This window comes from Delphinapterus leucas, chromosome 9 (genome assembly GCF_059928025.1).
Source record: "Delphinapterus leucas isolate spDelLeu-1000000601 "Yukka" chromosome 9, BTC_Dleu_Yukka2, whole genome shotgun sequence".
In the NCBI taxonomy this organism is placed as follows: Eukaryota; Metazoa; Chordata; class Mammalia; order Artiodactyla; family Monodontidae; genus Delphinapterus; species Delphinapterus leucas.
Genome location: NC_143137.1, coordinates 61,067,760 through 61,083,147, shown reverse-complemented (window position 1 = coordinate 61,083,147; position 15,388 = coordinate 61,067,760). Strand labels below are relative to the sequence as shown.

The window sequence follows — 15,388 nt, the reverse complement described above, 5'->3', positions numbered from 1 at the left end:
AAGAGGTTACCAACCATTTGCATTCCATAGCCATATATCTACAGCTTGGTTTAACAAATGTGAACTCATTTCAGTAAGAAAACAATGATACCTTATACTATAGAAGGACACCTTTTCTTCCATGGTCAGTGGCCTGTTACCTTAGGGTAAGTTTACATTGTGGTTTGTGGGCCAATCAATATCTACTTTTGTTCATAAGAAGGTAGGGTGGCAGAAGGGGGCATTTTACTTTGCTTAGCCAGTATGCAGCATGCTATCATATTGTATAAAAGGATAAGGACAGGAAAGACAACACTAAGAAGAATAAGATTAGCTGGAGGGCCACAGGAAATCTCAGGAAAAAGCTCTAAAATGTCACCATATTTCCAACAAAAGCAAAGTAGTAGGGAATCTTTGCCAGGAATCCATTTTTAACCACTGGACAGTAAAAACTGAGAGAAAATAGATGATCGATTATAGCAAATCATGCCCATTTAATAAATAAGGAAATGAGATAATAAAAGGGAATAATGAGAATTAAGACAGCTGTGTGCAACTTGCCTTCTGTATTTCAAGAAAAATGTATAGTAATTCAGATCAGGGAAAGGCAATCTCTTTGTAGAAGGTGTTGTTCTGTCAACAACTGGAGAAAATGAAGAGAGGTGTCTCTGCTCCATTTGAGCTTTACATGAATTCAAGACTGACACTTCTCAAAGTGAAAGGAAAACCCAGATAACCCAATGCAGGAGGCTTAGGGACGTAAGGTAAGGCAGAAGTCCTGCAGATCAAGTGATTTAAAGCTAAACGTCTTCTAAAGATTGTCAGCAAGCAACAGGGCATATCCACTCAGTGAGGGAAGAAAATACAGAAGGCTAAGCATTTTTTTTCTCCTTAAAATATTGCTGCCACCAGGTTGCGCTAACCTGTAACATGCAGTAACTTGCTGTTTGTACATCTCCAGTTCGGTCAACATAACTCTCCATTAAGTCCACTCCATCTTTAGTAAGGCCTGTAAGCAGTATTCCTTCCAAATTTCCAGCCTCTTTCATTTCATTGGTCAACTTTTCGATGTACCTATTTAACTGGAAAATTCAAAGTGATTTTTCTAAAGCAATCCATTTGACTATTTGTATTTTCTGCTTCATAAATTCTACATTTGAAACAATTTTACTTTTAAGGGAAAACAGTTTAAAACAAAAGCCCGTGTAAAAATCTAGATATGTGATCTCTAAGAAGTCTGCGTCTATTATAAATTACAATACAGCATTTATGATCATTTAAAATATTTTTTTAAAAAGGCATGGTATTTACTATCTTTTGATAATTGTTCTATAAAAGATCCACAGAGGGTTTACTATTTTAAATTTAAAGAGAACTGTCATTATTTTGCAAAGTTATTGATGTCTATTATACAGTACAAAGTAATAAAGTCACAGAATCTGAGTTGGAAGGGAACTTCAAGATTACCAACAATAACCATTTCTTGTATTATATATAGGATGGATAAACATTAAGGTCCTACTGTATAGCACAGGGAACTATATTCAATATCCTCCTGTGATAAACCATAATGGAAAACAATATGAAAAGGAATACATATAGGTAAAACTGAGTCACTTTGCTGTATAGCAGAAATTAACGCAACACTGTAAAACAACAATACTTCAATAAAATTAAAAAAAAAAAGAACTTGTCAATCTCTTTTGGGATTTTGATCTGTAAAGCTCATGGGTCCTTTACAATCTTATCCTAAACAAACAAACACAAAAACAAACCATTTCTTATAAGGTCTTGCCTGACTTTATCCTACCCCAAACTCTAGCCAAGATGGCTTTATGTTCCCTAGCACTTTCTCATTATTGTAGTACTCAGCACAACATATTACCAGTTGCTTATGCGCATTTCTCTCTCACTATCTACATAGCATATTCATGTACTAGCTGTTTATTGTATTAAAAAATGAAGGAATCCTTTGATAGCATCACTAAGAGGTGAGTTTAACATCTTTATCTACTGATTAATCTCACTCACCACAGCAGAAATAAACTAAAATATTAAGTCAGCATTTTTTTAAGTATAGTTGGTTTACAATGTTTTTAGTTTCAGGTGTACAGCAAAGTGTTTCAGTTATACACATATATATCTATCCTTTTTCAGATTATTTTCCCTTATAAATTATTACAAGATATTGAGTATAGTTCCCTGTGCTATACAGTAGGTCCTTGTTAAATCAGCATTCTTAAATAAGTAAACTTAGGTATGATACATGTTTATAATAGCTCAATCTAATAAGAAATTATTACCTCACTTTTTAGAAGAATTTATATATAAACCTCACAGATACATATTTATACATAAAGATTAGTTTCTTAATCCAGTGACAGTAAATATATATATATATTTTTTTGCGGTATGCGGGCCTCTCACTATTGTGGCCTCTCCCGTTGCGGAGCACAGGCTCTGGACACGCAGGCTCAGCGGCCATGGCTCCCGGGCCCAGCCGCTCTGCGGCATGTGGGATCTTCCCGGACCGGGGCACAAACCCGTGTCCCCTGCATCGGCAGGCGGACTCCCAACCACTGCGCCGCCAGGGAAGCCCAACAGTAAATATTAATCACTTTAAATATGGAATTAAATCAGTTCTTACCTGACTATCACTAAGAAATTTACAAGCAAATGCCACTCTGTCACGTACCGCAACTTTGTTTTCATACTGAAAAGAAGAGAAAAAGCAAGGAGTTACTTTCGGGTGCTATGAGTTATAAATTTTTGCAGACTAGGTATTTTATACCTAATATATATTTTGATTTTCAAATGTATTAATAGGTTACTGTGTATATACTGGCAGAGCCACTGATCACCTAAGATGTTTTTCTTAATGTAACTCTCAGGAAACTCAGTGCTAAGGTTATTTATTGTCCGTAGAAAGTAAAGATTTACCTCTTAAACTGACCAATTTAGCTTAAAACAATTCCAGTTCTGTCTTATATAACTTTAACATAAAACAGAAGCAATGGTGAACAGTTTACCAAATTTAAGATGTCATGTAGTCCTTTCATCATAGAAATTAATTTTAGTGAAACTGAGGAAATCTTTCCTTGGCTTCTAAGTTAATCAACAAGTCTAGGAAATCTATGAATGACCAGTAAATATACCAGCTCAGGATTTAGAAAAAATATCAATACATGTTTCTAAACACAAAATTTTAAAACATACTTTATAAGTAAATAGACACACTTTTGTGGCTATTGTAAAATACTCTTATATAGGTGGTTTGTGGCAAAATAAGAGGCATTATGATAAATTCTTAAATTTTTGTATACTTGCCAATAATGTAAAATACTATTTTGAAAAGTGTTTACTATAAATATAGAAAGATACAATTAATTTTGTGATAAATAAAAAATAGTTTAAGGGTGGATAAAGGATCCTATTTCCACTGAAGTCTTCCATGAAATATAGTTTTCCTCCTTTAAACGTAAGTTCACTTCAGTTGATACCTTAGTGTGTTTTCTCAATTATAAAATATGGTTCTGCCCTAAAAAGGGGATATATTTCATACAAATTAGATTTAACTCTTAGACTATGTTGCATGTATTACAATTTTGATCTGGAAAGAGTTATAAATATTCTCTGTGCCATTTTACAGCTGAAAAAACTAAAACCCCAAAAAGTTAACTGACCAGCTAAGGTAACTGTGGCAGAGCAAGGACTCAGACCTTTACCTTCTGATTTCCCAATTCAAAACTTTTCACTAGATTACTATAACTTAACAATTTTTTAAAAAGAACAATGATAATTATCATTATTTACATATAAAGTATAATCAGGGACACTCCTGAAACAGCTTGGAAATATCAATATAAACTTCCTACTCAAGATATGATATCCCTTACTTATTTAGGTGTAAGAAAAGAAGGTAGTTTTAATAGGTCACTTAATTGAAAATACAGAAGTTTAACATTTAGACAATATACTTCTCTATCAATTTAAAATCTGAACAATCCATTTCTTTTTCTAGTCTTCATTGTCCTCTACCACTTCCTAAAAGTATCATTTTATTTCTTCAAGATGCAACATTTAAAGTCTTCTGTTTAACAACAAAGAGTAATAATTGTAAAAACAAAACAAAAAAACCCCAACATGCTCTTGGATATTAATTTGAAGTGGTTAGAAAGGTTCAATAGTAATTCGTTAAAAGTAATGAACAAAACACATAAAGAATTGTCAAAATGGACACTAACAACATTTATTAACATATTCATTCATTTATCTCAATAAAATACATGTTTTTATAAATTCTTTGGAACTGACATTTAAATCAATTATCAATGTGTATTTTATAATATTGGGTTGGCCAAAAAGTTCCCTCAGTTTTTAAGTAAAAGTTGACACATTTTTCATTTTCACCAAGAACTTTATTGAACAATGTATTCACCATTTTGTTCTACTACCTTCTGCCATTTTTCAGGCAACTTCATAATTCCATCTTCCCAAAACTTTTTATCTTTTTGAACTAAGAACTGTTCCAGGTGCCTATTACAGTCACAATACAATCTAACAAAATTGTTCTGAATGAAGTTAAAAGTGCTACTAGAGCCATCTTACAGAAAAAAATGAATGAACTTTTTAGCCAACCCAATAAATGCTACAATTGCAAAAAAAAATAGAAATACATTTTGCCTTAGAAGGTTCTTCTCAGTGCTAGAAAGAAGCCCAACAAATGCCAAGAAAGTTGTGGGACTAAGGTGAAGCTTAAAACCCAATAACTAAAACTGATAAGCAACCCTCACTTCTTTCTTTCTGCACTTTGTGATAAAGAACCTATTTGGTGATGTGTTCATACGTGATTAAAGCAGGAGAGAGAGAGAAAAAAAAAAAACAGCAATGAAAAGACCAAATAGTGAAAAAATAAAATAGTCCACTGTAAGTAGTATGATCATAATTTATCCTCCAATCTGGTACGTGTCTGTGAATGACAAATACTAACTCAGACAAGATACATGGTTATCCTGACCATAACTGATCATGTATTGATTTACTTAATTAAGAAAAAAGCCAAAAACAAAAGCACCATACACACATTTAAAAGATTATATTTCAATATAATATGCATGTTTCTATAGTTGTAGAGTTCTAGAGCTCAGTTCCTAAGCTAAAGGATAAAATCTTATTCCTCCAATGTCCGTAAATTATATCATTAAAACCATTTAAAAAAAAATCAAGTTCAGTTTGCTATCGGCTAACTCCAAATGTTTAAGATACCTTATTTTAAACAATATAAAATGCATCGAAATATGACATTATTTTATGCAACTGACATTTGAAAATTTTAACAAAATTAGATTAAAAACTCCTATCTTAAAAAGAGAGTCTCATGAAACAGAAATTAGCTTACCAATACTCCATCATAAGATCCTGTTTCACTTGTCAGAAATGCAAACATGACACACAGATACGGGTTGTTTAACTGTAATCGTAAAGTGCTGCACATTTCTCTCCAAAGTGAGTTCTTCTCATCTGTATAACCTGATAAAGCCATTGCTACCACATTAAGATTCAGATCACCTGCATATTAAAAAGAGACAGCTAATCAAAGTAATCAAAAGCTTAATGTCTCCTAGTTCTTCAACCATAACAAATAAAGATCAGAGGGTGAATTTGCCCCCCAGAAAAATAAGCCCATTAGAATAAGGGTTTTGACACAGACTAGAATATCTGACAAGAACCACAAGCAAAAATTTCCATTTTTATAAAACTTCTACCCATATTGCAAATCCTGTGCAGGACAAGCACATCTTTTAATTCTCAATTTTTCATCCCAGACAGATTCCTACACAGTATGTTAGCTTAGGACCTAAATGAAGAGTAGTGAAGCAATACTATCAGAATCATTGCCAACTTCATCAACAAGTTAATTTATGTGGAGATGTTTCGAAGTGTTGATAGTAAATATTATTGTATCTCAGGACTACAATTTTCAAAATCATTTGTTTTCCTATTCCTACATATATAATGCTCATGCTTATGTATATGTTTTATCATTAAAGTACTGAAAGCCAATATTTCAGCATTCTTATTATAGTATTATACTTTTAATTTTTCTAGGACCAAATTAACTATTATTATAGTATTATACTCTTAATTTTTCTAGGACAAAATTCACTATCAGAATGATCACAGAACTGTATTTAGACATATTTGCAACAAAGCATTTGTTACCAATAGTCTTTTAAACATTTGTTCTTAGCAGTTTATACAGCTGCTGATGAGCTGCTAGCCTGGCAGTCAGCCCTACGGCTGCCTAGCCATCTAACATTAAGTTTACCTTCAAAAGAGAAAATTAAATTCATCTTTAGCTTTTACTCTTAAGTGTTTTCTACATTTATTATAGCAACTTTATTAGGTTTCTTGATCCTAATCATTTACTCTTTTTTTTCCAAATAAAACAGCATTTCCCACTTTATGTTCTTAATAGCCTGTTCCTCATTTCTATTAACATTTTCCCCAAGTTATTTTGTGCCTGCTTCCTGTGCTTACTCTGTTAAAGTCTTTTTTCTTTCTTTCCTTCTTTCTTTCTCTCTCTCTCTCCCCACCCCCACCCCGCTCTTTTTCTTTCCTTCCTTCCTTTCCTTCTCTCTCCCTCTCCCTCTCTCTCTCTTTCTTTCCTTCCTTCCTTTCCTTCTCTCTCTCCCTGTCTCTCTCTCTCCCTCCTTCCCTTCTTTCATTTTTTTAACATCTTTATTGGAGTATAATTGCTTTACAATGGTGTGTTAGTTTCTGCTTTATAACAAAGTGAATCAGCTATACATATACATATATCCCCATTTCTCCTCCCTCTTGCATCTCCCTGCCACCCTCCCTATCCCACCCTCTAGGTGGTCTGAAAGCACCGAGCTGATCTCCCTGTGCTATGTGGCTGCTTCCCACTAGCTATCTATTTTACATTTGGTAGTATATATATGTCCATGCCACTCTCTCACTTCGTCCCCAGCTTACCCTTCCCCCTCCCCATGTCCTTAACTCCATTCTCTATGCCTGCGTCTTTATTCCTGTCCTGCCCCTAGGTTCTTCAGAACCTTTTTTTTTGTTTTAGATTCCAAATATATGTGTTAGCATACGGTATTTGTTTTACTCTTTCTGACTTTAACATTAAGAAACAACAACAACAAAGGAATATCTTCTTTGAATCCTGCTTAGAACAATTTATCTCCAAATGGAAAGGAATATTTGATTCACAGAAATCTTTTCTCCAGTCCTCAACCAGGTTATTCAAATCACTGAAAAGATACTTTCCCCCTATTGTTAGTATGGGTGTTTAAATCTAACACCAAATTTTCCAGGTACACAAGACAAGGATTATCATGCTCTAAGGTCATAGTAAAATTAGAATTAGAAATGGCTTTAAATATCAATTCTTTTTTCCATCACAACATATCTTCTACTGCACTCTCAAATGGGGAAGACTTATGCTAGAGCAAAACTGAAGGAAAAGAGGGCAATCTGGGCAAAACATTAGCTTTTTCAACTTTTAGACTGCAAGTAAATATATTACAGTTAATTCAGGTGTTTTTCCTATGGTACCACAGAACTGTAATAGCTTCAAAATGGACCAGCAAATAAAAATTAAGTATTCTGAATACTCATAAATAATTTGGCCAGGTGTATTAAAAACTGATAGGTATATATACATCTTGAAGTGAAATATTCCCAGTAAGAAAAAAACTGAATTCCTGGATTAAGATTTATTTCTCTGAGTTTTCTCTTGCAAAATGTCAGGGTGAAAACTTTATCACATATCTTTGTTTCTTCTTTTTCAAAAAAATATTAAATGGAAACTATGTTCAAATCAGCAGACTCAAGTAGAAACACTTTTGCTTATCAAAGTATGATTTTTATAAGAATCTATGTTAGTCTAACTAAAAGTGTCATTCAGTTTCCTAAAAGTCAACCAAAAACCATACAAAAAATAAAGCATAAACTAAAATACACTCAAATGTTTGCCATAAAAATGCCTGCCAACTAAAGTAGTCCTAATCTCCAAGAAAATACATTTTTTAAATGTATGTTAACTATCTTCAAGGAAAAAACACTGAAATGAACACACTTGAGTATTCCTTATAATATTAAGAAGACAATTAAGACATTTCCTTTTTCAATAAACAAAAGGGATGGACTAACATTTACTTTAATAGAGACAGTTCTGTGCTAATTTCTCTTTCAAAAAAGTTTACCAAAAATATTGATTAGAGCTTTAACAATTATCAGCATCTTTTCTTTCAAGGATTCTATGAACGGCAAATATCTTATTATATAACCCAATACCTTTTTCTGAAGATGCCCCTTCATTCAGGATCTGGATTGCTCGTCGAATATCCAAGTTGAACAATGCCACAGCGGCAGCTCTCTCCCATTCCCCTTCTTGTACAAGGGAGTTCAAAAATGGCCCCACGTCGACATCCGTTCCTTTCTTTATCCACCCACAAAGCTGTAAAGCTAAGATTCTCTCTTCATTTAAATTCTGAATATCAGTTTGCTTATCCAACCCACTCCAATTATGTCTGCTGCTTTCTACCATTCCTAAAAAGAAAAACACCTTTATATTATTGTTTATTAGTTTTTGAAATGTGTTTGGAAAATAAGTCAGATTTACATAGGACTATTTCAACATTAGATTTTAAATATTCAACTTCTCAGCCACAATTTCATGATAGCATAAGTATAAGACATGCCACAAACAAAACACATTTTACATGTTGCTAAGTACAAACTTCCCCGAGTTACCAGAAAGAGCTGTAGGACTAACAGTCAATGCTTGATGGGCTATGCTGAGTCACTGCTTCAGAGCACCCTCCCTGACCACCTAATCTAAAATAGGGTGCCACCTGTATTATCTAACTAACGATTGGTTCCTCTGTGTCCTTTAGCACTAACATAAGCTCCCATATTTTATTTAATTTATTTTCAGTCTTATCTCTTCTCCTACTAGAACATAAGCTCCTACTAGAACATACGCTCCAAAAGGGCTGGCATCTTTTCTTTTTATATTTGAAAGGTATCCCCAGTGTCTGAGATTCGATACTCACACTCTCTCCCTCCCCCTTCTGCCACTCTATGTATGAATATATACATCTATATGAAAAAAAATGAGATCAAAAACATCAAAGTACTTTGAAATGTTAAGTACTAAGCTAAAATACAACAGGAATTATTTGAAGGTTCTCCCCACTTACTAAACCAGGAGACTTTATGGCCTCCTTTTCTTTTCACAAGGAATTTAAATAATTCTTGTAACATTACTTAGATTGCAATCAAGGCAGCTGATCCTAACGGGGGGATAATTTCACGTAAGATGATACTTGGTGCCAAATTAAGGTAAAAGAAAGATGAAACTTAAGGACTCTATTAATTGCAACTCAAATTCTTAAAAGTTCTAGAAAGTTTTACCATCAAAATTGTCATTAATTATCTGTTCTTATTTTAACAAAAAGGATTTTCAGAATAAACTGAATTAGGAATTAGGAAGCAAGAATGTCCAACATTACAAATGTCTTTTATTAGTAGTAATTTACACTTGTAATTTACAGCATCCTACATTTATATAGTTACATATAATACAGTAATTATACATTTGTAGGGACTTCCCTGGTGGCGCAGTGGTTTAGAATCTGCCTGCCAGTGCAGGGGACACGGGTTCACTCCATGGTCCGGAAAGATCCCACGTGCCACAGAGCAACTAAGCCCGTGCACCACAACTACTGAGCCTGCGCTCTAGAGCCCACGAGCCACAGTTACTGAAGCCCGCATACCTAGAGCCCGTGCTCCGCAACAAGAGAAGCCATCACAATGAGAAACCCGAACACTGCAACAAAGAGTAGGCCCCACTCACTGCAACTAGAGAAAGCCCACGCACAGCAACGAAGACCCAAGGCAGACAAAAAAAAAAAAGAAAAAATAAAGAGAATACCTGCACATCAAAAAGAGGAACCGTGCTGCTCTATATGCAGCCATGAGGGAAGTCAGTGAAGACAAAATCACTTATAGCTTATGAAAGTGAGATTTTAAGAACTCTGAGAAAACTTAGAGTTAAATGATAAAGTTAATAAAACACGTTAAAAATTAAAGAAGACTTTTTATTCTGAATAACAAATTTAAACTGTTTAAATAGTATGTAGTCATTAAATTTCATGTAGAACAAGCTGCAGATGTAGTATAAGGTATTTACTTTCTTATCTCCTGTATAAATTTTGGATTCAGTACTGATGATATTATTTAATTAACGGTAAAAATTTAAGCAGGTGAACAAAAAGCAATTTATTTGTTAAACAATTCCTCACAGCTTAATAATTTCTAGTTTCTTAGAGTTTTTATTTTCTAGAATTGCGTCATGAAATAGAGATCAGTGTGTATGAATCCAAAGAGTTCAGAGCTAGGAGGTGGAAAAGTATTCTGCAAGTGCATGGATATTGCGTCACATTATGGTGGCTGCTCAGAGACCTTCCCACTGCTTAATAACTATGTTACAAGAAATTCGGGTTATCAAATAAGCAATGTGATATTATTGTGGGTTTTTAAGTACATAGTCATATTATGATTTTTAGTATGCATGAATTTTTAAATATGATTAATTTAAATCTATGTATACACATTATGTAATACTGCATGAATTTTTAAATATGATTAATTTAAATCTATGTATACACATTATGTAATACTAAAGTGACAAGATTGTATCCCCAAAATTTGAGACTACTCTATATATAAATAATAAAATCAATGTTTTATGATGGTTGTGAGGGAAACAAGTGAAACAAGTTCACTTAAACATTAAAAAAACATTTAAAATATTTTTTTGTTTCAAATACTACATCAAGCAAACACTATGCTACTTGTAGTTGTAAGTTTGTTGCATTTTTACATCTATATAATAACAGAGCAGTAATTTTATCCAGTGTTTATAAGAACATTTTTGTTCTTAAAAACCTAAATCCCAGCAATTCTGCCCGTTAAAGTAATTCTTCTTAACAGACATGCTTTCTAGATCAGTTTACCATTTAAGTATGAAAAATATTTTCATCATGTTGGATGGAAAGCTGACCAACATTATATAATTTTCTGCCATCTTAAAAAGAAGGAATTATACCTACTGACAACCCTGTGACCTTGCTCCACAAGACGTACAAGGCATTCCCTCAGAGCATGCATTCTCTTCTTCCTGATTGATTTCAACACTTGGCCCTTCCAAAAAACTAGCCTTATCTCCACCAGCCTACACCTCCAAGATTCTATCCACTCCCATCACAGACACACTTCAAGTTATTTCTTCTCCAAAAGAGCCACTTTCTAACCACAACCTCATAGACTTCCAGCTCACAATCTCAACCTCACAATCTCTTGACCACTCATATCTTTACTTATTAGTCTTCTGTCATTTTCCTCCCTAACCAAGTTAGATCCCAAGGACCAACAAATGAACCATTCTTTTTCCAGTATTCTTAACTCTCTTGGCCCATTGTCTTTTATTCTTTCTTCTGCTAAAGCAACATTGCCCCACAGTCCTCCCATTTCTCAAGACAACTCTCTCTCCTCTTCTCTGTATCTCCTCTCCACAGCCTCCCTGCTCTTCTCAACAAGCAAACCTACTATGTTGAGAAAGTAGGAGCCATCAAGTGGAAAACCTGTCAGTGTCTGATCACTCAACATTAAACAACCTGCATACCTTTCCCCTCTCCCTACTGTGGAGTAGGTGTACATCCTCCTGTGTGTAAAGCCAATCTTTCACCTGTGCTTTGGATCCCTTCCTAGGAATTCTGCTTTTCAGCCTCTTTACTCTGCATCTGCCAGTTTCTAAGGGTTTCCTCTCATCAGCATTTAAACACACTTTAATCAATTCCATGTTAAAAACAAAAACAACACAAAAGCCTTCCCATGACTCCAGATTCACCTGCTGCTATCACTGTATATCTTTTTATCCTCCTTCATACAGTCAAATTTCTTGAAAGAATTAATTAAAATGGATGACCTCTTTCTTCACCCTACATTTTCTGCCCACTGGACATCTCTATCTAGCTATATCAAATTTATCCCAAAATAAACTCTTTTCTTATTTTCAAATGCATTCTACCTATGTTATTCCTATCTAATTAACTGCTATTAGTATTATCCCAGTTGTCTTAGCATGCTTTCATTTTTCCTTCCCCTCCATCCCCTGAATCCGATTAATTAAATTCTGTCCCACTCTCTATCCACATTTCTCTAGCTCTTCTGCCACTTACCTTCGTAAGAACACCATCATATCTTGCCTGATAACTGTGGCTTCTGAGGTCCCTGCTATCAATCTTGATCCCCTCCAATCCATTCCACACACAGAGTGACAGCTCTAAAACACAAATTTCCCTAAACCCTCACCATGATTTCTAAGTCCTGGTTACCCCACTGCCTCAATTCTCTCTTTGCGTCCTCTCTCACACTCTGTTCCTGCAATACTGAATGTGCTATGCTCCCTCTCCTCTGGGATCACTGCATATGCTGCTCCCTGTCTGAACCCTGTCTTTGCCTTTACCTCTTGCAGGAAACCAACACTAATTCCTAAAACCAGATTATGAATTCTTCTGTACTTAATTGTCTGTTCTTCCTCATATTATAACTATTTACTTGTCCATATTCTGAAGTATACTTGACCCTTGAACAACATGGGTTTGAACTGCATGGGTCCACTTATACAAAGTTTTCAATAAAGACAGTACCTGTGTTTTCATTTTATAGATATCTAAATGTGGGGAAAAGTTAGTGTTCGATTAAAGATCACAATATGTGGAAACAAAAGAACGAGGGTTTGAGTCTTGATTCTACCAAACTATTTCAGCTTCCTGTCCTTGAATGAGTCATTTATCAATTTCTTTGTTTTTCAGGCAGAAATACAAGTACACAGATTTTTGAGTGGGGTAAAAGGGATCAGTAACCCTAACTACCCCCTCTCCTTGTTCAAGGCTCAACTGTAGAATGTAAACTCCCCAAGAGCAGGAATGATATCTATCTTGCATAGTCTCCACGAGTGAAGAGACTTAGCTCTCTTGTTTACAGTTATATCTCCAGTTCCTAGGAGAATTCTTGGCATATAGTGAGCATGTAACGAATACCTGGCGAATGAATGAATAAATTTACCTCATATTACAGTTGTAAGAATTAAAGTAACATGGAGAAAGCAACTAGTATGATGTCTAATTCATAGTAAGCACTCACTATATATTATCTGTCACCAAAGTTAAAATTTAGCTCTAATAAACTTGTGCATTAGGTAATGGTGGGCAAGATGGCTCAATGTGTTGACTTACTATGTGTTGAATTATTAGAGATACAATTAGAAAAGAAGTATGGCCAGAGAAAAGACTGGAACTTAGGACTGCCAACTTTGACAGTCATTTCTCTACTTTTTACTTTTTGGGTTACAGAAACAAAATATCTAGACCAAACTAAACAAAAAGCTAAAAGTCTATCAATGAGATAATCTTTCCAACAGTAGTCTTTTTTAGTTTGGGTAAAGACTACTCTTGACTCAAGACAAGATACTCAGTTTGTCTCTACTGCACCAGAAACATATAAAGATATTCCATTTTCCCCCCTTGCTTTTCCTCAGAGGTAGTGTATTGGCTTTTCCCTGAAATATATCAAAGTACAGCTAGACCAGTCCCTCCCATCAAGAAGCTTGCACAAGCCTCTTAGATAGCCTCATCCACAGAGGGCAGACAGAAGAAGCAAGAAGAACTATAATCCTTCAGCCTGTGGAATGAAAACCATATTCACAGAAAGACAGACAAAATAAAAAGGTAGAGGACTATGTACCAGATAAAGGAACAAGATAAAACCCCAGAAAAACAACTAAATAAAGTGGAGATAGGCAACCTTCCAGAAAAGTAATTCAGAATAATGATAGTGAAGATGACCCAGGTCCTCGGAAAAAGAATGGAGACAAACATCGAGAAGATGCAAGAAATGTTTAAAAGAACAAACAAAGATGAACAATACAATAAGTGAAATGAAAAATACACTAGAAGGAATCAATAGCAGAATAACTAAAGCAAAAGAACAGACAACTGAACTGGAAGACAGAATGGTGGAAATTACTGCCATGGAACAGAATAAAGAAAAAAGAAAGAAAACAAATGAAGACAGCCCAAGAGACCTCTGGGACAACAATGAATGCACCAACATTTGCATTATAGGGGTCCCAGAAGGAGAAAAGAGAGAGAAAGGACCCAAGAAAATATTTGAAGAAACTGTAGTCGAAAACTTCCCGAACATGGGAAAGGAAATAGGCACCCAAGTCCAGGAAGCGCACAGAGTTACAGGCAGGATAAACCCAGGGAAAAACACGCCAAGACACATAGTAATCAAACAACAAAAATTATTAAAAACAACAAGGGAAAACTAACAAATAACATACAAGGGGACTCCCATAAAGTTAACAGCTGATTTCTCAGCAGAAACTCTACGAGCCAGGGAGTGGCACAATATATTTAAAGTGATGAAAAGGAAGAACCTACAACCAAGATTACTCTACCCAGCAAGGATCTCATTCAGATTCGACAGAGAAATCAAAGCTTTACAGATAAGCAAAAGCTAAGAGAATTCAGCACCACCAAACCAGCTCTACAGCAGATGCTAAAGGAACTTCTCTAAGAGGGAAACACAAGAGAAAAAAAGGACCTACAAAAACAAACCCAAAACAATTAAGAAAATGATCATAGGAACACACATATAGAAAATTACCTTAAATGTGAAAGGATTAAATGCTCCAACCAGGGCTTCCCTGGTGGCGCAGTGGTTGAGAGTCCGCCTGCCAATGCAGGGGACACGGATTCGTGCCCTGGTCCAGGAAGATCCCACATGCCATGGAGCGGCTGGGCCTGTGAGCCATGGCCGCTGAGCCTGCGCGTCCAGAGCCTATGCTCCACAACAGGAGAGGCCACAACAGCGAGAGGCCCGTGTACTGCAAAAAAAAAAAAAAAAAAAAAAATGCTCCAACCAAAAGACACAGGCTTGCTGAATGGATACAAAAACAAATCCTGTCTATATGCTACCGACAAGAGACCCACTTCAGACCTAGGGACACATACAGACTGAAAGTGAGGGGATGGAAAAAGATATTCCATGCAAATGGAAATCAAAAGAAAGCTGGAGTAGCAACAATACTCATATAAGATAAAATAGATTTTAAAATACAGAATGTTACAAGAGGCAAGTAGGGACACTACATAATGATCAAGGGATCAATCCAAGAAGATATAACAATTATAAATATATATGCACCCAACAAAGGAGCACCTCAATACAAAAGGCAATTGTTAACAGCTATAAAAGAGGAAATCGACAGTAACACAATAATAGTGGGGGACTTTTAACACTTCAC

General features: G+C 35.1%; 1 protein-coding gene across 8 annotated transcripts in view; it reads right to left on the bottom strand.

Moving 5' to 3' along the window:
- The window catches only part of MIOS (meiosis regulator for oocyte development), a 41,258-nt gene that overhangs the window by 11,506 nt on the left and 14,364 nt on the right, over nucleotides 1-15,388 (bottom strand). For all 8 annotated transcript variants that reach the window (XM_089917037.1, XM_022586765.3, XM_089917036.1 and 5 more), the window contains 4 exons: nucleotides 8,305-8,559; nucleotides 5,378-5,547; nucleotides 2,627-2,692; nucleotides 903-1,061 (listed from right to left, as the gene is read on the bottom strand). In XM_089917037.1, coding sequence (XP_089773163.1) covers nucleotides 903-1,061; nucleotides 2,627-2,692; nucleotides 5,378-5,547; nucleotides 8,305-8,559 — 650 coding nt within the window. The remainder of the gene's footprint in view (nucleotides 1-902; nucleotides 1,062-2,626; nucleotides 2,693-5,377; nucleotides 5,548-8,304; nucleotides 8,560-15,388) is intronic.